This window comes from Macaca mulatta, chromosome Y, assembly GCF_049350105.2.
Source record: "Macaca mulatta isolate MMU2019108-1 chromosome Y, T2T-MMU8v2.0, whole genome shotgun sequence".
In the NCBI taxonomy this organism is placed as follows: Eukaryota; Metazoa; Chordata; class Mammalia; order Primates; family Cercopithecidae; genus Macaca; species Macaca mulatta.
The window spans coordinates 8,527,131-8,554,907 of record NC_133427.1 but is presented as its reverse complement, the minus strand read 5'-3'; the positions used below and the strand labels follow the sequence as shown (position 1 = coordinate 8,554,907).

At 39.3% G+C, this 27,777-nt stretch overlaps 2 protein-coding genes across 4 annotated transcripts; both read left to right on the top strand.

Moving 5' to 3' along the window:
- The first annotated feature begins 390 nt into the window (after positions 1–390).
- On the top strand, positions 391–12,880 carry LOC106995413 (RNA-binding motif protein, Y chromosome, family 1 member A1-like). Its single transcript, NM_001318183.1, has 9 exons — positions 391–490; positions 2,302–2,414; positions 2,859–2,962; positions 5,954–6,131; positions 8,250–8,402; positions 10,346–10,449; positions 11,340–11,450; positions 12,010–12,098; positions 12,502–12,880. The coding sequence occupies exons 2-7, from the start codon at positions 2,306–2,308 to the stop codon at positions 11,385–11,387; spliced, it is 696 nt and encodes a 231-aa protein (NP_001305112.1). The 5' UTR covers positions 391–490; positions 2,302–2,305; the 3' UTR covers positions 11,388–11,450; positions 12,010–12,098; positions 12,502–12,880.
- An 11,823-nt stretch (positions 12,881–24,703) lies between these two features.
- Positions 24,704–25,427, top strand: LOC106995394 (large ribosomal subunit protein uL16-like). Of its 3 annotated transcripts, XM_077989727.1 has the most exons (3): positions 24,704–24,800; positions 24,909–25,043; positions 25,094–25,427. In XM_077989727.1, the coding sequence occupies exons 1-3, from the start codon at positions 24,721–24,723 to the stop codon at positions 25,425–25,427; spliced, it is 549 nt and encodes a 182-aa protein (XP_077845853.1). In that variant the 5' UTR covers positions 24,704–24,720. The 3 variants fall into 3 exon arrangements, with proteins under 3 accessions (XP_077845853.1, XP_014984091.2, XP_077845854.1); XM_015128605.3 differs by having other exon boundaries at positions 24,704–25,043; XM_077989728.1 differs by having other exon boundaries at positions 24,704–25,043; positions 25,123–25,340.
- The last annotated feature ends 2,350 nt before the right edge of the window (positions 25,428–27,777 follow it).

The following is a 27,777-nucleotide window of genomic DNA, read 5'->3' as shown; positions in this document are numbered from 1 at the left end:
ATGAAGTAAGATGTTTCATGTGTCCCCTGTGGGTTAATGTCTTGCCACACTCAGGATGCCAGTTAGGATATGGGCCTTCCATGCCCACAATTCCAAAGGGCTCACAGTCTGCGTGTGTCTGAATCCACCACCACCAGACACCAGCATCTTCTGGGAGGAGGCTTACCGCTGGGGGATGGAGTTGCAGGCCAACCAGGGGCCTGTCGCCTCAGGGGACGTCTACAGCCCTCGCAATAATTGGCCAACACCCACTGCCCTGGCAATCATTGGCTGCTGGAGATAGGCGGGATTTCCGGGCATGGCTTCTGGCGTCTTTCCGGCTCAGGCCAGCTCTGTTTGTACTTCCTGCAGTTGGGACTGTGGTGTCCCGAAGCCGGATGCATACGACCTGAGGACTGGGCGACTCTGAGGCTGTTCGTCCTACTGAAAAGCACCTGTATTGTCTCTTTCTCTGGACAAGTTGGTCTCTCAGTAAGAACAGAAAGCAAAGGTTTGGGATTTTGTCTATAAAAGGGGTTGGATTTTCTATGTGTGGGTGTTGAATTATGGGAGGATACAGTGGGGAGAGAACTCCTTAGTCCTATTAAGAAACTCATTTTTGTTAAACTCATCGATTTTTTCTCGAGAATTCTACCTTTAACTGTTCAGATATATCTGACATGTGGACAAGTTGTGGGAGATGGTGCTTGCTAAGGCGCCATTATTTTCATGTGCACTTTTTGTTAAAGCAGGTTTTCTCTGTGAATGTGGTCATCATTCAAAATACAGGCAATATACTTAACCAAGGCGATTAAAAATTTATACTTTTAGTCAGTACATGTCACGTGTCTGATTTGCTTGACGGGAATTATCAAATTTTGATATAAATTGTGTTAGTTTATGTGGAAGTCTGGGGCCATAAATAATCTCAGTTTAACTTTGCCTCTGTAAAGACTGTAATTGTCTCCTTCCTTGTATGAGAGTATTTGAAACATGTTTCTTGTATCTCTGGCACCGTAAATAATTTAAACCGAATACGTGGGTGTAATCCAGATAAATGGAGTTAGGTAGCCTAGAACGGGAACAAAATAGATGCGCTTAAGTAATTATATTAACCTAGCACAGGGACTTACTCTTGTAATCCTAGCATTTTGGGAAGTGGGGGTAGGAGGATAGCTTGAGGTCAGGAGTTAGAGATCAGCCTGAACAACATAATGGGCTCCTTTCGTCTATTGCCATTTTCACCTCAGGGACCGGTTTAGTGGAAGATATTTTTTCCTCGACAAGGGTTGCACAGGTGAAGAAGGCGGTGAAATGGACACGTTTGGCAGTGGGAACTGGCTGCAGGGCCTGAGTGTGGGGCGGCGCTTCTGGCGGGAGTAATGTGCGGGCAGATGGGGCAGGGGTTGTCACAGGGTCAGGGTGGTGCGGCGGGGGAATAGGGAGGATGGTTTCCAGATAAAACTGTACCACCTCAGGTCATCCTCAAGCATTATATTCTCCATAGATAGGTTTACCGGTCATCCTCAGGCATCACATTCAGGCCACAGATAGGTATGGGTTGAAGGCCAGGATTTAGGGATCCTTGACTTATTGTATATTTCAAATCACTTAAATATGGTAAAATATTTAAAATGTTTGCCCCCAAGAACATTTTAATTAGCTTGATTTAATCTTTTATCCGCATATCACGCTGGGCATGGTGGTTCACCCTTGAAATCCCATCACTTTAGTAGTCCCAAGCTGGCAGATCACTTGAGCCCAGGATTTGGATACCGGCTTGGGCAATATGGGGAAACCCGTGTCTATTTTAAAAAACACACAAAATTACCCAGCTCTGGTTAAAAGCCCCTGTAGTACCAGCTACTTGGGAAGCTGAGAGTGGGAAGATTCAGTTGAGGCTGGGTGCAGGAGGCTGCAGTGAGCAGTGCACTTTGGCAACAGGAGATATATATCTCAAGAAAGAAAATACACAAAACATCACACTGTACCACATAAATATATAGTTTTGAAGTAAAATTAATTAAATGGGGGTATCCTTCACATTACAACTTAGGAAAATTATAATAGCTTTTCTTATTTAATTTTCAGAAATGAGATTTTGTCAGGTACATATTAAAATGCAGCATTTGTCCATGAAGTCAGTGACCCCTTTGCTCTGTATGTTACAAATTTTACATACTTAAAGTAAGAAATACTAAATAGATGTCAGCCTCTGGAAGGGAATTTTACTTGAATTTTCAACACAGTATGTAATAAAATTTTATCTTTTTAGTTTGTTTATTTTTATCTAAATATAGATTTTTATTTTACCATTTGCAGCACAATGGTAGAAGCAGATCATCCTGGCAAGCTTTTCATTGGTGGCCTAACTAGGAAAACCAATGAAAAGATGCTTAAAGCAGTATTTGTGAAACATGGTCCCATATCAGAAGGTAACTCTTAAAACCCGTGTGTGTGTGTGTATGTGTGTATGTGTATTTTCATATGTATATTTCAATGTGTATATTTAAAATATGTATGTTATATATATGTTTTGAAAAATATGTTTTTCAAAGTTCATTGTATACCTACATTAAAATGCCTTATTGTTTTTAAACTCTTATTTTGAAGTATCTATTTGATATTTGGAAAATTCTCATAGTAGCAGGTTAAGAATCTATGGTAAGGATCAGCTACTACTTAGAAAGGAAAATGAGGAGTGTTGTGGAGTTAGGGAACAAACTGGAATAAAGTAGGCTGAATATTGGGGTGACTTAGTATTAAGAGTCATAGTAGCGATGTGAAATGCAATTATATTTTGGTTTGATGTAACTTTCAGATGTTTACAACCTTGATTACTCCATCATATAAGTGAAAAATGTTTTCATATATTTTAGTTCTTTTGATAAAGGATCGAACCAGAAAATCCAGAGGCTTTGCGTTTGTTACTTTTGAGAACCCTGAAGATGCTAAGAATGCTGCCAAAGATATGAATGGAAAGGTAAGAGTCCCTTATTAATAATATTCTAACTCTGTTCTTCAATTAACAGTATTTCAGTCTTTTTAGCATTATGTAACTTTTGAAGATAGTAAAATGCCAGATGAAGCCATCTTTTTCTTTGTGCCATATACATGCCAGTGTGGTTGGAAGGGTATTGGAATTAACATTATATAACTTAATATATGGTAACCTTTTTCTGTGTATTTCAATATGAGTGTAAATAGATTTTCAAAGGTTTTGAAGAGCTTTAAAACTTATAAGGAACCCTCCTGTAAATGAAAGGAGTAAGTCAACATTTATTAAATGCTATTAATGGAATTACTTCCAATTCATGGAAATACTTCTAGAGTATAGACAAACTGTGGAGAGACATCTAGACAGACTCATAAGAAGAAAATATTCTCTCCCATTTTCTGAAAATACATTCTTGAGAAAGTATGTTTAAATAAGACCTTTACATTTAAGCAAGTGTTAAGTACTTGAAAACAAAACAAAACAAAATATGAGAACATTTAAGTTGGATAACAGAAGTAACTGCCATTTGTGCTCCATCCTTGCTCTTTTCTCCTAAAGATGTTTTTTTCCCCTGTCACCAGAGTTATTTATGTAACATGAATACCTAATTACTCATTTTCCCAGTGTGTTCAAAGACTTGTTTTGATCCAGCCAATGGTGTCTTGTCCTATTGAGTCTTAAATCTACAGATTGTGTGTTTACTAATGCTTTAAACTTTTATGTAATTCTATTAACTATTGAATTCCTTTACTTTGTGGTCAAGATCATTCCATTCTGGGCCCTTTAGAGCCCTTTTGCTTTGTAACATTATCCCAATCAGGCCAGGCATGGTGGCTCACGCCTGTAATCCCAGCACTTTGCCAGGCGGAGGCAGGCAGATCATGAGGTCAGGAGAACGAAACAATCATGGCCAACATGGTGAAACCCCATCTCTACTAAAACACAAAAAATTAGCTGTGCATAGTTGTGTGTGCCTGTAGTTCCAGCTACTCGGTAGGCCGAGGCAGGGGAATCAATTGATCCTGGGAGGTGGAGGTTGCAGTGAGCCCAGATCACGCCACTGCACTCCAGGCTGGTGACAGAGCAAGACTCCATCTCAAAAAAATAAAAAATAAAAATAAATAAATAACATTATCCCAATCTGTTTTTAGCTCCTGTTAGTCTTTAGGCTATCCCAAAAATGCTTTCTTGGACTTCTTGAGAATTTTCCTTTGCCGTGTATGTCTCACAAATAACAATTTATGCTTCAAAACAACTTAGATTTCATATTTTCTTCCTCATTGCGTATCATAGGTATTTTGTACTCACTGTACCATATATTAATCTGTTGATAGTGAAATTGTATATAGTGCATATTTCAGTCTTCCTGGTTGCTTTTCTGTTACATCTAGCACACTTTCTGGCACTTAGCAGAAAGTACATTTTTATTCACTCTTATACATTAGTATTTTAAGCTGTAGTAGAAACAGAGAGTAGCTTTTGGTTCATGGCTTTGTGGTAGGTATGGAGATAATTTTGACATATGCATAGTAATCTATGATAATTTCTTTTCTCCCCCTAGTTTTCAAGCAAAAGAGCAGGTAATTTGTGTAGAGTTTTTGTTTGTCTGTTGGTTATTTAAGATGGAGACTCACTATGTCTCCAGGCTGGATTGCAGTGGGGCAATCTTGACTCACTGTAACCTCTGCCTTCCGGGTTCAAGCAATTCTCCTGCCTCAGCCTCTGAGTAGCAGGGACTACAGGCATGCGCCACCATGCCCAGATAATGTTTGTACTTTGAGTACAGTCGGGGTTTCACTCTGTTGGCCAGGATGGTCTCTATCTCTTTACCTCATGATCTGCCCGCCGTGGCTTCCCAAAGTTTTGGGATTATAGGCATGAGCCACCACCCCCAGCCAGTGTTATTTCTGAATTACTTCATCTCACATATTTTATTCTGTAAAAATAAATATGAATCTTATGTACACATAAATGTTAAGATGGCCAATATAGGAGGTTCTTAGAGTCTTCAGGGGAAATTAACAGTTTAAGGAATTTTGGCTGACTTCAGAACACAGGGAAGGAAGCAGCCATGCACAAACCTGGGGAAAATGTTTTGGGCCCAGAAATAACAAAAGTTTTGATGTGACTTTAGGCGATGTGACCGCAAGAGGTCTTCTAAGGGATTTCAGATCTTCCTCCAAATAGCAAAAGCCATGTGATTTTTAAATCAAATTTTAAACAGCTGAACTGTTTTCAAAAATTACTTTGGCCTATAGAAAAGATTACACAGAAAAATGTTACTGTGAAATTAATTAGGATATTTAAGCATTGCTGAGATACTACATGAAGTACTACATTAAGAGTTGTTTTTTATGGGCACATCTAAGGCAATATAAGAAATGAGAATGAGTAAAGCAAGAAACCTTAATGAGATCAAACAAGGATCACATTTACAGAAACATTTCTAGAGTAAATATAGAATTGTAAATCATATGGCGACATTTTATGTGTTAGCAGATCAAACAAGAAACAACTCATAATGACTAATGTGACTAATCACTTTGAATCAGTAACTTCATTTTTTAAAATGACACAAGTTTCCCTGGGACACTGAAACATTTAAATCAGTGGCACGAATACAAACATCAAGTGGATTAAATATTGTAAAAAACAGATGTGCCACATTCTTCCATAGAATATGTGATGGGTTAATCTTTTTTTGTTTGTTTGTGTGAGGTGTTTTTATTTTAATAATGGAGAAGTTTTCAAGGAATTTGAATTATAGAATTTGTGTTTGATTCCATAATGGAAGGCATGTGCTCAATAAATGTCTCAAATTTGGCACTGTGAAAGATGGGTTCATTTTAGGAGGAAAAAAAAGTTTGCTTTGGGAGAAAATATCTAGAATTGAGCTATAGTTGATGTAAAAATGCTTGTAAAATGTGCTTAGGTTAAATGTGCCAATGTTATTGATAGTACTCTTAATATTTTTAGTCTTTGGATGGAAAAGCAATAAAAGTAGAACAAGCCAAGAAACCATCATTTCAAAGTGGTGGTAGGCAGAGACCACCACCTTCTTCAAGAAACAGAAGCCCTTCAGGAAGTCTGAGATCTGCAAAAGGAAGTAGTGGAGGAACAAAAGGGTGGCATCCCTCACATGAAGGACACTTGGGTAATGTTTTAAAATGTAAAGATGGAACCATAGGACTGAAAGAAAATAAGTTTGAAGATATCGAAATTTCCCAATTTTATTTATTTCCTTTATGAACAGAAAATTGACTTATAATCAAAATTATTTCTAATTACTAAAGGTGGATTATAAGAATGATTGAAGTAATATCTAAAATTTGTTATAAAATTATAACAACTTTGGATTTAAATAACACAAATTTCAAACTGAATTGAGTTTATGAATGCTGATACCTGTACTCAACAGGTTTTCTGCAGAATTCATTTACATTCAATATACTTTAGAGTTTTCTACTTTGGGGCCCAGAACTTCATATCAGTTGTATTATCAAAGTATGATGGGTTATTTAAAACTTTCCAACAGGAGAAAATTAATCCAGTACTTAAGATTGATTTTGCAATATTTCTTTTTTATGTATACATGTGCAAACATCTATGCAACTCTTCTGCTTTGTAATTTTGATATGGAGAGTTTGTACATTGGCCTGCCGTAAAGCATTTTCAATTTAAGAAACATAGAACTTTAATTTCTGAAAAGAGTCTGTGACACTGAAAAGGTCTAAAAACCACTGCTTCACAGATACGTGTGTGTCTTTGCTGGAGGATGAGGCACTGAAAATGATATTTATGAGTGTTTTACACAATAGAAATGAAGGGTCAATTAATAAACCATGTATTTTTTTAAAAAGAAAAAAACTATTGGATAGACCGGTGGTCGTGGCTTCATCTTAGCACTTGGGGAGTATGGAGCGGGTGGACCACAAGGTCAGGACTTCCAGACTAGCCTGGTCAACATGGTGAAACCCTGTCTCTCCTAAAGATACAAAAAATTAGCCTGGCATGGTGGTGTGCACCTGTAACCCCAACTACTAAGCTGAGGCAGGAGAATCGCTGGAACCTGGGGAGGCGGAAGCTGCAGTGAGCTGAGATCCGGCCACTGCACTCCAGCCTGGCTGACAGAGTCAGACTCCGTCTCAAAAAAAAAAAAAATCTAACATTTACCTTGGAGTTTTTATAACCAGATGTGTAATTAATTGGAGATTTTTTTTTTTTTTTTTGAGACGGAGTCTCGCTCTGTCGCCCAGGCTGGAGTGCAGGGGCGCGATCTCAGCTCACTGCAAGCTCCGCCTCCCGGGTTCACGCCATTCTCCTGCCTCAGCCTCCCGAGTAGCTGGGACCACAGGCGCCCACCACCGCGCCCGGCTAGTTTTTTGTATTTTTTAGTAGAGACGGGGTTTCACCGTGTTAGCCAGGATGGTCTCGATCTCCTGACCTCGTGATCCGCCCGTCTCGGCCTCCCAAAGTGCTGGGATTACAGACTTGAGCCACCGCGCCCGGCCTAATTGGAGATTTTTTTAAGTTGAAATTGCAGTGTTTGCTCCATTTTAAGATGCGTAGCTACATGATTATTTAGTCTCCATTGATCTTGAGGGTGAGGTTCAATAATGCTCTGCCATGTATGAGACTGTGTGTATTATAAACCTGTAACACCACCTGGAAATTGGCACATATCTACATTTTTTGTAGATATACAAAAATGTTTATATATTATTTAATATACAATTCTTAAAGATTATTAAAATTTAGCATAGTGTAATCTGAAAATCAGTGTTTCATAAAGCAATTGTAAGAATTCTATATTATGTTAACAAATTTTAGAGATAATGTATTTTCCTGATCTGTCACTTTTTGATATTGTAAATATTTGAGTTTCTTTGAATGGAATTTATCTTTATGATATGCTTTCAAAATTTTCCTCATAACAGAATGATATAAACAGTCATCATTTTTCTTTTAATATTTTTATGTATATTATACTTAGATATTTTACTGATAGATTTCTGCTCCCTGTTCCCTCCCCAGTTTTCTTACATCTCTCTCTCACAACAATATATTATGATTCTTGAGTTTCTTTCTAGATTTTGTAAACAGACTTTTATTGCTTGAACTGTACTTATTTCATATAGAAATGTTAATTTTATTAGTTTAGACAAATGTGAGTTTGTAAGATTACAGTGTGTAGAAAATCTTTATAAACAACTAAAAGCCACTTAAGAAACAGTAATGTTAGTTAACTGAAAAGATTCTGTTTGAAATACAGATGATGGAGGATACACTCTTGATCTCAACATGAGTTCTTCTGAGGGACACATTCCAGTTAAAAGACATCCCTCTTCAAGAAGTGGAGGTCCTCCTCCTAAAAAATCTTCTCCTTCTGCTGTGGCAAGAAGCAATAATTGGATGGGAGGCCAAGGTAAATGCTACCTAACAGAAAGACCGTAGTTTTTGTATGACTAAAAATGAGCTATTTTAACTGAATGCTTAACTTTAGGTCCATTGAACAAAAAAGAAGTGACACATAAATGGGCATACTTACTGATTGATAGCTTTTATTATATTTCCTATCTCACTGGTGAAGAAATACTTGAGCTTCTCACTGCAGATCAAAGACATGATTAGAGTGAGGCCAACATTTCTTTTAATCCTATGTTTGCTAGAAAATTCCACTTAATTTTATAAAAGGTCCTAGCAGTATTATTTGATGGTAGGCTTCTTCATCTAATGAATTATTCCATTTCCTAGGTGGTGTTCCCCTGGTGTCGCAGTCTAAAAATTGCTTGTTCAGTTTCTTTGTTGGGTTGGAGTCTTGCTCTTACCAGATCAGAGTGCATTGGTGAGATGATGGCTTACAATGGCCTCAAAATTCTGGGCTCAAGCAATTCTGTTTCAGCCACCTGAGTTTCTGCAGCTACAGGCATACACCATGACAGCTAGCTAAATTTTTTCCCTATATTTTTGTAGAGAGAGGATGTCACTACATTGTCAAAACTGTCACTATGTTGTGAAAGCCCATGGCTCAAGCAGTCCAGCTGCCTCAGCCATCCACACTGGCTCATAGTGTGAGCCACTGAGCCTGGCCATCCAGCTTCTGAGACCTCAATAAAGCTTATGTTTAAGGCATTCTTACTGCTTAGATGAAGATTCAAAAGAACTACAAGAGCGTTTAGCAGAAAAGGAGTCACTGGGCTTAAATATTACTTAAAAATAAATTTAATGCTTCAAAGGTAGACATGAAGGAATCCAATATTCTTAAGTGGATTTCATAGAAGTGCAGAGTTGTGGAATATAAGGGGATGTAAATCAATAATTAAGATTGTTCCAAGATGTTTAAACATTAACACAAGATCCTTAGTGTAAGGTTGGAAATTATTTGAGCAGAGAATTTAGAAGTAAGCAACATGAGGTGAGCAGTAGGATTGAATAGAAGTAATGTCTTTGAGGAGAATTGTAAGATTGCAGACTGAATAGAAGAAAGCAATACAATAAACAAAAGTTTTTAGCAAGAAGTTATGCAGAACAAATTAAAATTCTTAGTCCTCCATCCTAATATGAAGGAAATTAAAAATGGACAGTTTCAATTTTGCATTTCATATATAAAGTTTGGCGAAGTCAGGTATTTATTGACTTTAGGATACACAAGGCAATACATTTCCATTGGAAAATTAGCCAGTGAACATATCACAGGTGAAATACTGACCTCAAAGGAAAAGCACGGTGAAGAATATATTAAAGGAGAACCCTTTCTATTTTGAAATAGCAACAATGTTGTAAAGACCCCTTTAATAGTGTTACATATTGCAGTAAAAGTAATTCTTGGCTATCATTAGAAAGTTTTCATTAGTATATTTTAATTTGTCAACATTCAAGATAGAGCCAACCACTTAGAGATAAAGGAGAACTTTTTTGTAATCATTTAGCATGCAGTCATTCAAATGTAGCAGTACTTGTTTGTATGAGGTGGATAATTACCTTCCTCAGCTGAGAAAGGACAATGTATGTAAACTTTAAAATCTGTGAAGAGTTTGATGGTTTTGCATGTTTTCCCTGTTTCATTAGTAGTCATCAGTAATTCATATGAAAAGGAAAATAATAACTAAGTAGTTATTAACCATTAAAAATGAACTTTTACCTAACAATTAATGTTTGGCTTCAGCTTCATTAGAAGAACTGGCCTTGTGGGGGCAATGGGATTATCCAAAGCCATAAGAAATATTCACAGTGTCATGACTGTCTAGTAATTTAGGGAACAAAGAATGGAGTCATTGAAGAAATAATTGTAGATGTTGTTTGAGAAGAGAACATAGTGTTTCAGATTTGGTGATGTTTACATAATGTTCCATCATTTTAATATTAAAGGTCCTGTGTCACATGGAAGGAGAATTATGGAGGTCCTCCACACAGAGAGCCGACCTCTTCATGGAGAAATGACCATATGTTACCAAGAGATGATGGTTATACAAGTAAGTATAGGTAAAGGAAAAATGAAAAAAAAACAAACAGTTGATTTTTTTTGTTATGGTATGAAATTTACATAACAAAATTAAATATTATAAGGTAAACAGTTAAGGGGCATTAAATATATTCTGTGTTGTGCAGCAACTACCTCCATTAAGTTCCAAAACATTTTCATCTCTCCAAACTAAAACTCCAGCTACAGTTAAGGAGTCCCTTCCATTTTCTGCCTTTGCTCAGCTGCTAGCAAACACCAATCAGTGTTCTGCCTCTGAGTTTACCTGTTGTGAGCATTTAATGTTAATGGGCTCAAACACTACACAACTTTTTGTATCTGTCTCCTTTCCTTTTGCGTGCTGTCTGAGGGTTCATTTATAGCGTAGCACTTCACTCCTTCCACAAGCTGTTAACCCATTGTTTTATTTGGGTTGTTTTGACCCCAGTATTTCTATGCACCAACGTTTGTTTGAGTATATGTATTCAATTCTGGGTGTATATGAGTGGGATTGCTTGGTACTATGATAATTATGTTTGCTTTCTTAAGTAACCATGACATTTCTCCATAGTAGCTTCATCATTTTCCATTTCAACTAGCATTATATCAAGGTTCCAATTTATCTTCACCCTCTCAAATACTTGTTATTTCCTGCTTTTTAAAATTTATTGCCATTCCAGTGTGTGTGTAAAGTATGGTATCTCACTTTGGATTTGAAATGCATTTGCTGAATCACTGATTATAAGTATCTGTTCCATGTGCTTTTTGGGCATTTGCCTATTTTATTTGGAGAAATATCTGTTTAGATGTTTGGGCTTTTATTTGTTTAAGTTGTAACTTAGTTTTGTTTTGGATACTAGAAGTTGAAAATTTAAAATTTGTTTCTTTAACTTATGCACACAGATATCATCCAAGCTCCCAAGAAACCAGAGATTATGCTCCACCATCTAGAGACTATGCATACCATGATTATGGTCATTCTAGTTGGGATGAACATTCCACTAGAGGATACAGGTAGTATAACTTTTTCTGAATTTGTGAAAAAGATTTCTTAAATTATTCATTCCAACTAACATTGTATCAGGGTTCCAATTTATCTACATACTCTCAAACACTTGTTATTTCTGGCTTTTTAAAATTTATTGCCATTACAATGTGTGTGTGAACTCTGGAATCTCATTTTGGATTTGAAATGCATTTTCTGAACCACTGATTATGAGTATCTGTTCCATGTGCTTTTTGGGTGTTTGCCTATTTTGTTTGGAGAAATATCTGTTTAGATGTTTGGCTTTTTAATTATGTTTAAGTTGTAATTTACTTATGTTTTGGATACTAGAAGTTGAAAACATAAAATTTCTTGCTTAAACTTATGCACACAGAAATCAGCCAAGCTCCCGAGAAACCAGGGATTATGCTCCACCAGCTAAAGACTATGCATACCCTGATTATGGTCATTCTAGTCAGGATGAACATTCCTCTAGAGGATATAGGTACTATAACGTTATCTGGATTTATCAAATAGATTTCTTAAATTGTTTATTCTGACATTAAAAAACTGTTTTTTCCACATTAGTGATCATGTTGGCTATGGTGAGACCCATGGTAGAGACCATTCTGAAGGTCCAAGTGGAAGTTCTTACAGAGATGCATTTCAGAGACATGGTAAGGGTCCAGGATGGATTTATAAGTTATATAATTGTATTTAATAGAACAGATCATTATTTTAATGAAATTCTAAGGAAAATTATAAAGGACAAATATAACATGTTTAAATATTGAGTATTCTTAACAGTATAAAGCATAGGGAATGATATGAAGCAGAGAATTTCAGTTCACGTGCGGAAAATGTGACTCAACATTTACTTAATTTGTTAAACTTCAAAATACCACTCTTACACTTCTTTTAAATAAAACCTTCTGACCAATGCATGCTTGGTTAATATCCTGTCAACAAGGGCAGAGGAAAGCAGATATTTCCAAATAGCACTTTAACTAATTCATCCTTTAGTGATGGCAGTAAAATAGTTTAAATGTAGTCCAACATATTATTTTATCAACCCTGCAGGGACCTCTCATGGTGCACCACCTGCACAAGGGCCTCAGATGTCTTATGGTGGAAGCAGCTGCCATGATTATAATAATACACAAGATAGATATGGCAGAAGTCAGGAGAGTTACTCAAGAAGCCGTGGTGATTTTTGTTTTTGTGGTCTGGATAGGGTTCACCCTGCTCGTCATGAAGCATATGGTAGCTCAAATTATGTGGCATCTACAGTAGATGGTCAGGAAAGTCAATCGAAAAAAGGAGATTAAAGCAGATATTAAAGCAAGTGTTCAAAATAATCGTTATTGCATACCAAACCTTGTTTGCAAATCAAATATTGAAATATTATTTCTGCCCTGTTACTTGCATATTACTAAAAGAAACGTATCTGTTTTGTGGAGACAGTTAGATGCTAACTTCCTCCAGGAAGGTTTTGAGGTATTCAAAGGAAAATGAATTTTCTTCAAAGTAATTTCATACTTGTTCATGCCATTTGAAAACTATCTGTTTAGATGTAATATCTACATTAAAATTTTTAGAATAAAATTTTACATGTAATGCAGAGTGCCTGTTATTGCTTAGCTGCCCATGCTTAAAAGCAAATTCAATAAAAGAATGAATTGTGTTGTTTGTTGAACATTTTCTTTGTTTCTTTAAGCATAAATAGATACAAAATTAGGCATATGTTACATCTCCCTTGCAAGCTGCACAAGTTTTCTAATTAGGCTGTTTCTCTTTAAAAACTTACAAGCTTAAAATGTTTGAGAAGCCTTCAAAAAGACTACAAAACTTTCTCACTATAAAACATTTATTTGTTAGAGGAATAGTACAGGTCGAAGGAAATAATTAGATGTAGTTGATACTAAAGTTTAAAACATTTGGAACATTCTACTTGAAACATTCTGTGACTGACGGGGTATAATGGTAATGAAACCTTTTTTTAACCTAAATCAAAGTGAGCCAGCTAAGTTTCTCAAGTGCATAGCATAATGAAATTAAATGTTCCTAATTTAGATAGTAGAAAGTAGGTGTTTTGTCTTGAGGTACTCACGTTAATTTTTTCTTAAAATTTTGGCAATGGTTGTTGTACACTTTAGTAATAAGTTCTTACAAATAGGAATAATCTAGAATGGTTGGGATTTTATCTTTTTTTTTTTTTTTTTTTTTTTTTTTGAGATGGAGTGTAGCTTTGTCGCCCAAGCTGGGGTGCAGTGGCTCCATCTTGGCTTACTACAACCTCCGCCTTCTAGGTCCAAGCTATTCTTCTTCCTCAGCATTCTGAATGACTGGTATTAGAGATGTGTGCACCACAGCTGGCTTGTATTTTTAGTACAGAGAATGTTTCACCATGTTTGCCAAGCTGTTCTTAAAATCCTGATCCACCCTCCTCGGACTCCCAAAGTGCTAAGATTACAGGCATGAGCCACCACTCTCAGCCTATCAGATTTAATTGATGATATGAATGGAAATGCTTTAAACCTCATACTTTTGGGAAAGTGAATTGTATAAAACAAACAGCAGCATAAACTTTCAGACAGGATTGCTTAAAGGTTTAAGAAATCATCGAATGATAAAAAGATTTGGACCTAAATAACTAAACTGATTTATGTTCCTGATTATACAACCTAAAGAAATGAAATACATGAAGTTCCAGAAGTTTTGCAGTCCGTAACTCTTATAATTAACAGACTAATCTCCAAGGAAGGAATATTTTCTTGAGAAATTTTTGACAAAATCATCACTTTTTATAGGGTAAAGGTACAAATAATTTTAAAGGGAGAAGTTACTAACTTTGATTTTCAACTGAATTATTCGTTCTATGAAGTTGTGTTTTCATTCACCTATAACATAGGATTGTAAGCATGAAGTACAAAGATAAAACTCCCTAGTCTTGTGTATCTTACTATCCAGGTGTGATGACTCAGGTCTTTAATTCCAACACTTGGGGAGGTTGAAACTTACAGATCACTTTAGGTCAAGAGTTGAAGACCAGGCTGGCCAACACCATGAAATCCCATCTCTAACAAAAATATAAAAATTAGCTGGGTGTACTGGTGCATGCCTGTAGTATGTTACAGTTAATTGGGAGGCGCAAGCAGGAGAATCGTTTGAGCCTAGGAGGCTGCAGCTGCAGTGAGCCGATATTTCACCATGTACTCTAACCTGGGTGAAGTTCTACCTTCGCTCTATTAATTCTTTTGAAATATACAATAAATCATTATTTAATGTACTCATCCTGTGCTACTGAACACTAGATCTTATTCCTTCTAAGAAACTATAATTTAACCCACCACTATCCCCTCTTTGATCCCTTCCTTACCAGTACACATTGCTTGTATCAAAATATCACATGTATGCCAAAAGTATCTAAAACTGTTATGTACAATTTTTTTAAAAGAAGTAAGAAAATAATAAAAAGAGTGTTTCCAACAAGGTAATAAAATAGGTGGCTCTAATATGTTCCTCCACCCACCAGTGCAACAAATAAAAAGCACACCCACATCAATTCCTTATGAGATAAACTCAAATCTAGTTGAGATACTCTTACAGATAGGATTATGAAAATACTCACTTAACAAGATGTAAGAAAAACTGAATCATGATCTTGTTCTAGAGTTTGTATCTGACACAGTGCCCTAGAATCAATAGGGAACTATTATTTCACAGCTTCTCTCAGAGGACTGAAGTATTAAACCACATATGTAATGCCACAACTGTTACAGCTGCTTCTCAGTGAAATGATTGCCTATCTCTGGATTCTAACACAGATTAGCATTTTTAACTCTCTGAGGACCTCCGAAATAAAAGAGAGATTTAAATAGACATTCAAGCACTTCCAAACTGTTTCCTCCTGGTTTACTTAATCTCAAGTAGTTAAGAAAGCCCAGCTCCCACTTTGTACCTTGAAGATCTTAGATTGTACATCTGACGTCTTGATATTTTTTTCTTCTTTTTCTTTTGAGACTGAGTCTTGCTCTGTTGCACAGACTGGAGTGCAATGGCACGATCTCAGCTCACTGTAAATTCTGCCTCCTGGGCTCAAGTGATGCCCCTGTCTCAGTCTCCTGAGTACCTGAGATTACAGGCACCTGCTACCTTGTCAGGGTAACTTTTGTATTTCTTAGCAGAGACAAGTTTTCACCATGTTGGTCAGACTGGTCTCAAACTCTCGACCTCAGCTGATCCACCTGCCTTGGCCTTCCAAAGTGCTGGGATTACAGGCCTGAGAATAACACCTGGCCATATCTTGACTTTTTTTTTTTTTTTTTTTTTTTTTTTTTTGAGACGGAGTCTCGCTCTGTCGCCCAGGCTGGAGTGCAGTGGCCGGATCTCAGCTCACTGCAAGCTCCACCTCCCAGGTTCACGCCGTTCTCCTGCCTCAGCCTCCCGAGTAGCTGGGACTACAGGCGCCACCACCTCACCCGGCTTTTTGTATTTTTTAGTAGAGACAGGGTTTCACTGTGTTAGCCAGGATGGTCTCGATCTCCTGACCTCGTGATCCACCCGTCTCGGCCTCCCAAAGTGCTAGGATTACAGGCTTGAGCTACCGCGCCCGGCCATCTTGACTTTTATAGCTTCGTCCCAGGTAAGTTGCTTGTAACTCTCTTGACTTTTGAATCTGTCAGGGTCCTCTGAGAGCAGGCACATAGGCATTTCTCATCAGTCTTCATCATCACTCACTTTGACAATATACTGAGCTTCTAAATTTTCCTTCCAAAGAGTCAAACTACCCAACTAGTGCCCGAACTTCTCAAGTTGCTGCCTAATAATTTCAACATTAACTTGCCAATTTGTAGAAGCTAATGAATCCCAGCATTTTGTAGTTCCAGGATTCTAAAGAGAAAAAAGGATTGTTTTACAATAACTCTGCATGATTTTTAAACTTGCCTGTTGACATAGTTTGGACATTTGTCCCTCCATGCTTCAGGTTGAAATGCGGTCCTCTACACTGTAAATGGCACCTAGTGGGAGGTGTTTGTGTCATGGGGCTGGATCCCGCATAAATGTCTTGGTGCCCTTGCCATGGTTTATAAATGAGTTTTCCACTGTATTAGTTCCCACAATGTAGATTACATCCAAATAAGTTGTTGAAAAGAGCCTGATACTTACTCCTCTTCTCTGTCTTGCTGTCTCCACATGTGACATGACTGGTTTCCTTTTACCTTCTGCCCTGAATGGAAGCCTGGTGAGGCTCTCACCAGAGGCAGATGCTGGCACCACGTATATTTTACAGCCTGCAAAACTAGGATCCAATTAAAGCTCTTTTCTTTATAAATTTCCCAGTCTCATAGTCTTTTATAGGAACACAGACAGATTAAGACATGTATCTTTGGCTTGCCTATATCAGTAAGCAGTGGAGGTCAGCATTCACGACTTCCTGCATTCCATAGAGGACAAAGAGGTGGTTTTCAGTGGTCCTGTGAGTTCTTTGTTAAATCCAACCCTTGGCTTGCTCTAGCTTTCAGCTTCTCCATGGAAGAATCCCAAGCTTTTAAACTCCTCCTCCCTTAGGACCACTATTTTTTTTTTTTTTTTTTTTTTTTTTGAGATTGAGTCTCACTGTGTCACCCAGGTTGGAGTGCAATGGCGTGATCTCAGCTCACTTTGACCTCTACCTCCTGGGTTCAAGAGATACTCCTGCCTCAACATTTCAAGTAGCTGTTACTACAAGCACATACCACTAGGCCTGGCAATTTTTTTTTTTTTTTGAGACGGAGTCTCGCGCTGTGTCACCCAGGCTGGAGTGCAGTGGCGCGATCTCAGCTCACTGCAAGCTCCGCCTCCCAGGTTCACACCATTCTCCTGCCTCAGCCTCCGAGTAGCTGGGACTACAGGCGCCCACCACCACGCCCGGCTAGTTTTTTGTATTTTTAGTAGAGACGGGGTTTCACCATGTTAGCCAGGATGGTCTTGATCTCCTGACCTCGTGATCCACCCGCCTCGGCCTCCCAAAGTGCTGGGATTACAGGCTTGAGCCACCGCGCCTGGCTATTTTTTTTTTTTTTTTGGTATGTTTAGTAGACAGGGGATTTCACCCTGTTAGCCAGGATGGTCTCGACCTCCTGACCTTGTGATATGCCTGCCTCGGCCTCCCAAAGTGCTGGGGTTACATGCATGAGCCACTGTGCTTAGCCTGGACGTCTTTCAACTTGCCTGTTTCTAGGGTCTGATGTGACACAATAGGCATTTTGTGATTCTGCTAACTCCCTCCCTCTCTTCAAAACAAAAACTTAAACTCACAACTATCCTCAGATAAGCACACTTTAGTGAATGATTCTATAACTTGGGATTGAATCTGTGACACCTTCTTTGACTGTAGATATGAGCATAGCCACAGACATAGGATAAAATAACAGTTTTAATTTGATGCTTTTTCTCCTTCCCAAGCCAGCACAGTGTTGCATACAAAAAATTTCCCTGGACTCAGTTTCTTCAGAGAGAAGAGAGTTGAAGGTGTACATTCAGCCTTTTCTTTTCCATTTTGCAATTCTTCACATGATGTTCTCTCTAGTCTTCCCCTATGAGACACGTTGTGGGTATCAGACAACTGGAGTCAGTTAGAAATAAAGTACATGAATGGGGCTTACTGTGACCGTAACAGTAATCTTACTGGTATCTTTGCATTCCAGCCAGCAGAAGTGCACCATCAGAGAAACTAGGCAACAGCATCATTCTGCAGCAACCAACCATGGTTGATGGGTCTGCCAGGCTCAAATCCCTGGCCAACTGCCAAATCCCACCCTAGTTTTCTCTGCAAAACTTCCAAGGTTGTGACAAAGAGGCAGCTTGGTGATTATCCACAGAAGGGGCATGTGACCCCATCCAATCCCAGCTGTCATTCTGTTGACCATCCTTGCCCTTTGTGCTCCCCCCATCCCCAGGCTAAAAAGCAGAGACAATTTAGTGGTTAAGGATGAAGTTTCTGGCCCTACCCGGATCCAGTGGGCAAGTAGCTTATATAATAAGCCTTAGTACCTCTTGAAGGAAGATCAATTCTGATATATCTAATGGAAATCACTGGGTGTTGAAATCTCTAGAGCATATGACTTTATTGAGAAACAAAGAGTCCCAGTCTCAGCTCCAGCCCATCCACTGTTCAACAGCAAATATTGAGGGAGCTGATTGTTAGTCCCAGGCCCTATTGTTGGAGACAGAAATCTCATGCAAAGACCTTACAGTAACTATCACAGTCAAAATTACAGGCATGCCATTCTCTGTTCCACAACAGAATCTAAGTGGACCCAGTTTCAAGTCCAACCTGTCCAATTTCAATTTTCAAAATGGAATCAGTAATAAGGAATGAACTAGCCAAAAAAAAAAAAAAAAAAAAAAAAAAGCCCAGGAACTGATAGATTCAGGATGAATTCTACCTGAGTTACAAAGAGCTGCATCATATTCCATTTTGTGGGTGATCCTATTTTGTTCAACAGGTTCTGTATGTATGATTATACACACACACACACAAACTTATGTTTCATGTTCTTTCAAAAAGCTGCCTTGGATATGCCAAGCTGGCCTTTGGTATCATCTGAAGGCTCAGCGGGAAGGACTCACTCCTTTGCTTGCATTGCATTGTTGCCAGCAGCCTTGTCCACCATGGCAGTTTTTCAGTGGTTTCTCACAGTTCTGGAGAACCTGCAATTATGTTTATTTATATGGCTTACAATAGCATTTAGCATTTATCTCTAAACTTGAGCCTGAGCACAATGGCTTGAGTCAGTAATTTCAATACTTTGGGAGGCAGATGTTGGAGGATCATCTGAGCGCAGAAGTCTGAGATTACAGTGAGGTATGATTCAGCCTGATGACAGAGCAAGACCCTGCCTCTAAGTAAATAAATAATAAAAATACACTGATAGTAATATTTTTGTTTTACAGTTTGGAAACACAAATTTCTTTGGTCAAATATATGAATATTTGATAGTCACTAACACAGCACATTTGCATGTGCATGGGAACCAATGCAGGAAAGCAGTGGGATTGGACGCTGTTTCCCCTTAATGCCTGAACAAGTAAATACTGTGATGATAAGGGGTGAGTTTGGACCAAGAAGGCTTTCTGCCAGAGCCATCAACACTGTGGAAATAAAAACTTCTACAAGTCAAGAAACAAACCAGTCTTTACTGGTAATAGTAACTGTAAAGTGTTTTGCAGATTTGATTTCATTTTTAATTTAGTGTAGATTAGGCAGCATAACACAGACTACCCTGCCCCTAGTAGTATGCAATTTGATGGCAAATGTCAATTAGATTTGGTTGTTGAAAACTACAAGAATCTTAGTTAACACCGTTACATGAATAATTTTGACAATATACACCAGCTTATTTTAAACTTTCAGTTAGATGACTACAGACCTAAATATTATTTTAAACATAGTTCAAAAATTCATGTGGATAATGGGCAAAATGACAAGTTTTTGTCTTTATTCATTTCTTGTTGGTTTTATACCTTTTATTCTGTCCTTTATCCCTTCTTTCTTCCCTCCTTCTCTCCCTCCTTTCTCCCTTCCCTCACTCCCTCCCTCCCCTCCCTCCTTCCCTCCCTCCCTTCCTTCCTCCTTCCCTCCCTATCTTTTTCTCTCTTTGATTTTTTTTTTTTTAAAGACAGAATTCTGCTCTGTTGCCTAGGCTGGAGTGCAGTGGCATGATCTCAGCTCACTATAACCTCCTCATCCTGGGTTCAAGCAATTGTCCAGTTACACTGTCCTGAGCAGCTGCAACCACAGGCATATGACACTAATCCTAACTCTCTGTGTGTGTGTGTCTGTGTGTGTGTGTGTGTGTTTAGTAGAGACCAGGTTTCACAATATTTGCTGAGGCTGGTCTCAAACTCCTGTCCTCAGGTGATCCACCCACCTCAGACTCTCAAAATACTGCGATTCCAGGCATAAGCCATAATGCCTACCCAGTTTCATGCATTTCTCTCTTCAGTGCTCTCTCCTGTTTTATATTTTATTATTATTTTTTTATTTCTGAGATGGAGTCTCACTCTGGTGCCCAGGCTGGAGCACAGTGATGTAATCTCAGTACCGTGCAAACTCCATCCCAGGGCTTCAGTGGATTCTCCTGCATAAGCTTCCTGAGTAGCCGGGACAACATCCATGGGCCACCAAGCCCAACTAGCTTTGGTATGTTAGACATGGAATCTTGCCATGTTGGCCAGGCTTGCCTCAAACTCCTGACTTGAATAGCCTGTCAAGTTGCTGGGAGTGCAGGTGTGAGCCTCTGTGCCCTGCCTCATATCTGTTTTAAAGCTCTGTTGTTTAGCAATATTGTCTTCCTGGAATGGTTTATGTTTACAAAACAACTCTAGCTCTATTATTTATCCCCTTCAGATAAAGTATGGTAACACACAAAACATACATACACATACACAGACACAATCAGTCATCAAAAAATCAGTGTAGGCCAGGACCTAAAACGAAAGATGAGTTGTGCAGTTGCCTAGAATTAAATCAGACCAGAGTTGACCCATACACAGCCAAGAGATGTGAACAGAGGCTTTCAAAAATCTCCATCAGATACATGTTAGATTATTCTCCAGCCATAGCAAGGGGACAGTAAAGATCTCTTATGTTTAGAAGAGCCTTGATGGTTTGACTTTTCCAGCGTATTAACATTCGTGACATTGGCCTTTAAAGCTCTCCGCAATTACTAAAATCAGCAGACAACTCAGTTTTTCTAGGAGTCTAAAGTGCTTTTCCAAATTATCTAAAACTTAGTGGCTTATAACAATAATTACAATTTACTAACTCTCAGTCTCTGCAGTCTTCCACAGTCTCTCAGCCAAATGATTGGGTTCAGTGGCACTCAGGAGGATGAAATCCAGTGATGGCTCAGGGTAGGGACATTGGCAGGTGTCTTCTTTTCTCCCTGCTGCCATGGCTAGAATGACTAAAATAGCAGGGTCTGAACTGCTGAGATCCTTGGGCATCTCCTTCTGTTTTTATGAGTCTTTCCATGGGATGTCCCATCTGCATAGTGTTATCAAGGCGTAAGACTTTATGATGTACTGGTCCAGAGCTCCTGAAGGGTTTGTCCCCATGAGAGCAGGAGACTTACTTAGAGCTGTGTCACCTTTTCTAACCTAGGCCAGAGGTGGCCTAGTATCCAGAAAATGATTGCACTGTTTTCTATTCATTAGAAGCAAGTACTATGTTCAGTTACATCAGGAATATTTTCAAATGGGTTTGAGAAGAATTGCAAAGTTTGTTTTAGATCACTATAGTGGCCATGCCTAATAATTACTTACTTTTATAAGTGCTGGATGGACTTTGCCCAACATAATAGCAGATACAGACTTTTAAGCTTGAAACCTGTATGTCATAGCTCTGGACATTTGGTTATATGTTGAAATACCTCTAAGCAAAAATTGATTTTGAAATAGAGCTATAAATAAATAAAATAAATGAGAAAAACTCATAAATATCTGGATGAAATGCTTATAAAGAGGTCAGCCTTAAAAATGTCATGAGGTCTAATGTGCCACTATTTTACTGTTTTTATGGATATTACTTGGACAGGAGGACAAAGACTCAGGGGTCTGCTGGTCCATCTCTGCACTTTGAAACAGCGGCTGGGGCAACAGGAGTAACATTTCTAGCCAACACCATGTGATGAGGATGAGCAGTCCATCAGGGTCAAAAAGGGTGTGAACATAATGTGACCTGGAGGAAAAGTACACCTGGTAGGGCGACTAGGATCCAGGTCTCCGGCACACATTGAAATCCCCCATGCCCAGCTGTGGCAGAGTGAATCCCTCAGCTTGTGCTGGGTTTCCAGGTGTATTTGGGAAGCAGCTCCCTGGGCTGGGAAGGATCCCCTCATTCCCTTGTCATGAGGGAGGGTGAGGCTTGTGGCCTCCACTCTGTCTATTTCAGCTCTTTACCTTTCCATTATCCTGCTGCTGGGTAAGGCAGCAGGATCCCAGAATGTAGAAGGGCCCTGGGTTGTTGACAGTTCCTGTGGATGGCCATGTAAACTCAGCCAATAGAGGATATTTTGACTTTTATTACTAGGTTGAAGGACATATGTGATGTCCTGGATCATCTTCTTGTACAAAGGCCGCAAAAGATTACAACATTCGCCCACATTTTACAAAGTCTTTGGGTTATACAGACAGAGTCAAAGCAGGGCTCAGCACACAAATGAAATTGTAAGTCTTGTATGCACACCCATCTGACAGTAATGACTGTCATCATCTCACATGGATGAAGCCAACTGTCACACATGAAAGAAAACAGAATATGTGTGGTATTGTAAATCACATCATTGGAATTTTCCGACAGTGTAATTGTGATATAACTCTTTGTCCAACACCTGTGTAATTTAACTCTCCAGACTTCTCCCAGACATATATGGGATTCTGGTATCTACGTAGGCCAATCTCGAGGTAATGTGACCCTCCTGCCTGGGCCTTTCTCTCAGTAAGGATTGTGACAAATCACTGGATCTAGCACCCAGGTGCTGTTACATTTTTGCCTGCCCAGTGCCCACTAAAATTAGTGAAAAATATTTCTGTGTCCACCTCATAGGTGATGTAACTCTCCTCTCAGGAATGGGCCCTGCACAAAAAAAGGATAGTGATGTATTTCAAGGACAGGCACACAGGTGAGTGTACTTTTTTTGCCAGAGCTACCCCAAAGGAGGGCATCTACCTAGGATATGTGGCTTTCCTGCTTGGGCCATGCCAACCTGGAGAGTGACATATTTCTAGGCCAGGCACACAGGTGACGGCACTCTTTTGCCAGAGCTATGCTCCATAGAGGACATTGTGACATATCTCTGGGTATATCAACCAGGTTAAGTGACTCCCTCCTTGGGCCCTACCAACATGGAGCATTGTGGCATAAGCAAAGAACCTCCACCTAGGTGATGTAACTCTCTTGCCTGGATGCTGTCCTAAGAGAGCCTTGTGACATATCTCAGGAACCAGCACCCAGGTGATGTAACTCTTCTGCCTAGTTTCAGTGCACATGTTACGTTGCGACATATCCTTAGGGAAAGCATATAGATGATATGACTCCTCGTCTGCCTGAGCCCTGCCTACTGGGGATATTGGGACATATCTCCGAACCTAGGACCTAAGTGTTGTGACTCTTTTTCTGCCTGGCATTTACGATAGCAAAATTTTGGCACAGTGCTGACCCTAGCGCTCAGGATATGTGACTCTCCTCTTTTTTTCTGAACCATGCCTGCAAAATGAATTGTGACCTATTACAGAGCCCAGCACCCAGATGATGTTAATCTTTTGCCTGGGTTTTGTATAAAGAGGAAATTATGGGCTGGGCACGGTGACTCACACCTGTAATCCAAGCACTTTGGGAGGCCGAGACGGGGGGATCACGAGGTCAGGAGATCGAGACCATCCTGGCTAACATGGTGAAACCCCATCTCTACTAAAAATACAAAAAAATCACCCGGACATGGTGGCAGGCGCCTGTAGGCTGAGGCAGGAGAATGGCATGAACTCAGGAGATGGAGCTTGCAGTTAGCCGAGATCACGCCACTGCACTCCAGCCTGGGTGACAGAGCGAGACTCCATCTCAAAAAAAAAAAAAAAAAAGGATATTATGGCACATTGCATATTACTGAGCCTAGCAACCTTACGATGTGAGTCTCTTACCCATACTAGAGACACTGAAGTTATATTGACATATCTTGGGCCCATTATGTAGGTGTTTTGACTCATATACCTTGGGTGGGTTTTTGCCACATATGGGATGGTGTAATAACGCTGGGTCCAGCACCCAGTTAATGTGACCATATACCTGCTTATATTTCTGTCCCCTGCCTAGAAAAGGCATTGTGACATACTGCTTGGCCTAGCACCTAATTGATGTTTCCCTTCTGCCTACATTTGCCCACAAGTGGGATTGTGACACAATAAAAATGGGAGACTTTAACACCCCAGTCAACATTAGACAGATCAACGAGACAGAAAGTTAACAGAATATCCAGGAATTGAACTCAACTCTTCACCAAGCAGACCTAATAGACATCTACAGAACTCTCCACCCCAAATCAGCAGAATATACACTCCTCTCAGCAGTACATCACACTTATTCCAAAATTGATCACACAGTTGGAATTCAGTAAAGCACTCCTCAGCAAATGTAAAAGAACAGAAATTATAACAAACTGTCTCTCAGATCATAGTGCAATCAGACTAGAACTCAGGATTAAGAAACTCAATCAAGCTCTTTCCCTTCGGCACACCACTGAAGATCCTGGTGTCGCCATGGGCCGCTGCCCCACCCATTGTTACCGGTATTGTAAGAACAAGCTGAACCCAAAGTCTGGCTTCTGCCCAGGTGTTCCTGATGCTAAGATTCGCATCTTCGACCTGGGGCAGAAGAAGGCAAAAGTGGATGAGTTTCCGCTCTGTGGCTACATGGTGTCAGATAAATATGAGCAGCTATCCTCTGAAGCCCTGGAGGCTGCCCGAATTTGTGCCAATAAGTACATGGTAAAAAGTTGTGGCAAGGATGGCTTCTATATCCGGGTGCTGCTCCACCCCTTCTATGTCATCCGCATCAACAAGATGTTGATGACCCCTTCCACGTCATCAACAAGATGTTGATGATTCCTTCCACGTCATCCACATCAACAAGATGTGCTGGCACTGACAGGCTCCAAACAGGCATGCGAGGTGCTTTTGGAGAGCCCCAGGGCACTGTGGCCAGGGTTCACATTGGCCAAGTTATCATGTTCATCCGCACCAAGCTGCAGAACAAGGAGCATGTGATTGAGGCTCTGCGCAGGGCCAAGTTCAAGTTTCCTGGCCCCCAGAAGATCCACATCTCAAAGAAGTGGGGCTTCACCAAGTTCAATGCTGATGAATTTGAAGACATGGTGGCTGAAAAGCAGCTCATCGCAGATGGCTGTGGGGTCAAGTGCATCCCCCGTCATGGTTCTCTGGACAAATGGTGGGCCCTACACTCATGAGGGCTTCCAATATGCTGCCCCCCTCTTAATACTCACCAATAAATTCTACTTCCTCTCCACCAAAACAAACAAACAAACAAAAAACTCAATCAAAACCACTCAACTGAACTACATGGAAACTGAACAACCTGTTCTCGAATGACTACTGGGTACATAACAAAATGAAGGCAGAAATAAAGATGTTCTTTGAAACTAATGAGAAAGATACAACATACCAGAATCTCTGGAACACATTTAAAGCCATATGTAGATGGAAATTTATAGCACTAAATGACCACAAGAGAAAGCAGAAAAGATCTAAAACTGACACCCTAACATCACCATTAAAAGAACTAGAGAAGCAAGGGCAAACACATTCAAAAGCTAGCAGAAGGCAAGAAATAACTAAGATCAGAGCAGAGCTGAAGGAGATAGAGACACAAAAAAACCTTCAAAAAATCAATGAATCCAGGAGCTGATTTTTGAAAAGATCAACAAAATTGATAGACCGCTAGCAAGACTAATAAAGAGGAAAAGAGAGAAGAACCAAATAAATGCAATAAAAAATGATAAAGGGGATATCACCACCAACCCCATAAAAATACAAACTACTATCAGAGTATACTATAAACACCTCTACTCAAATAAGCTAGAAAACTTTGAAGAGATGGATAAATTCCTGGACACATACACTCTCCCAAGACTAAACGAAGAGGAAGTTGAATCCCTGAATAGACCAATAGCAGGCTCTGAAATTGAGGTCATAATTAATATCCTACCAACCAAAAAAAGTATAGGACCGGACAGATTCACAGCCGAATTCTACCAGAGGTACAAGGAGGAGCTGGTACCATTCCTTCTGAAACTATTTCAATCAATAGAAAAAGAGGGAATCCTCACTAACTCATTTTATGAGGCCAACATCATCCTGATACCAAAGCCTGGCAGAGACACAACAAAAAAGAGAATTTAGACCAATATTCCTGATGAACACTGATGCAAAAATCCTCAGTGAAATACTGGCAAACTAAATCCAGCAGCACATCAAAAAGCTTATCCACCATGATCAAGTGGGCTTCATCCCTGGGATGCAAGGCTGGTTCAACATACACAAATCAATAAACGTAATCTAGCACATAAACAGAACCAAAGACAAAAACCACATGATTATCTTAATAGATGCAGAAAAGGCCTTTGACAAAATTCAACAGCGTTCATGATAAAAATTCTCAATAAATTCGGTATTGATAGAACATATCTCAAAATAATAAGAGCTATTTATGACAAACCCACAACCAATATCATACTGAATGGGCAAAAACTGGAAGCATTCCCCTTGAAAACTGGCACAAGACAGAGATGCCCTCTCTCACCACTCCTATTCAACATAGTGTCGGAATTTCTGGCCAGTGCAATCAGGCATGAGAAAGAAATAAAGGGTGTTCAATTAGGAAAAGAGGAAGTCAATTTGTCCCTGTTTGCAGATGACATGATTGTATATTTAGAAAACCCCATCGTCTCAGTGCAAAATCTCCTTAAGCTGATAAGCAACTTCAGCAAAGTGTCAGGATACAAAATCAATGTACAAAAATCACAAGCATTCTTATACACCAATAACACACAAACAGAGAGCCAAATCATGAATGAACTTCCATTCACAATTGTGGGCCACAGGTGACATGGTGACTCATTTCTGGATCCAACTCAGAGGCGTAATAATGGTCATATCCCTGAAGTCAGTCTATACAAGAGCTGTCAGCCTATACAAGATCTGTTGACTGTCATGTGTGGCTTTAAGGCAATATAAGATCCTGACTTCATATAAGCATTAGGCCTCAGAGAAGTTTGCATCTGTCATGCATGTTTTATAATGTTCTTAAATGCTGTAGAGAGTGTAATACAACGACCAGCACATACATGAGTTTGTGACTCTCATATACACAACTAGCTAACAGTTAATGGTGTCAACCTTAAAGATAAGAAGGTTGCATAATAATAGGCCTAATTCCTGAACCCAGCCTAGGGAAGAGATATTGAATATCATACCTAGGTTTAGGGCAGTATGTAAGATTTTGAATCCATACGAGCATGTAGGACTCAGAGTGGTTTAAACCATCATGCGTGCTGTAAACAGCTTTCAAGTGCTATATGTGTCATGAAATGGCCCAGGAAATATGTAAGATTGTGACTCTCATATACACATGCAGCTCACAGTTCATGGTGTTACCCTCAAAGACAAAGAAATTTGGCACATTACAAGACCTAGTATCCAGGTATTGAGACTTTAGGGCTTAAATTCCTTCCAGTGGGTGCATTGTGACACATCATTGGGTTAGAATTATAATAATGTGACACTTCTGCCTGGACCCTG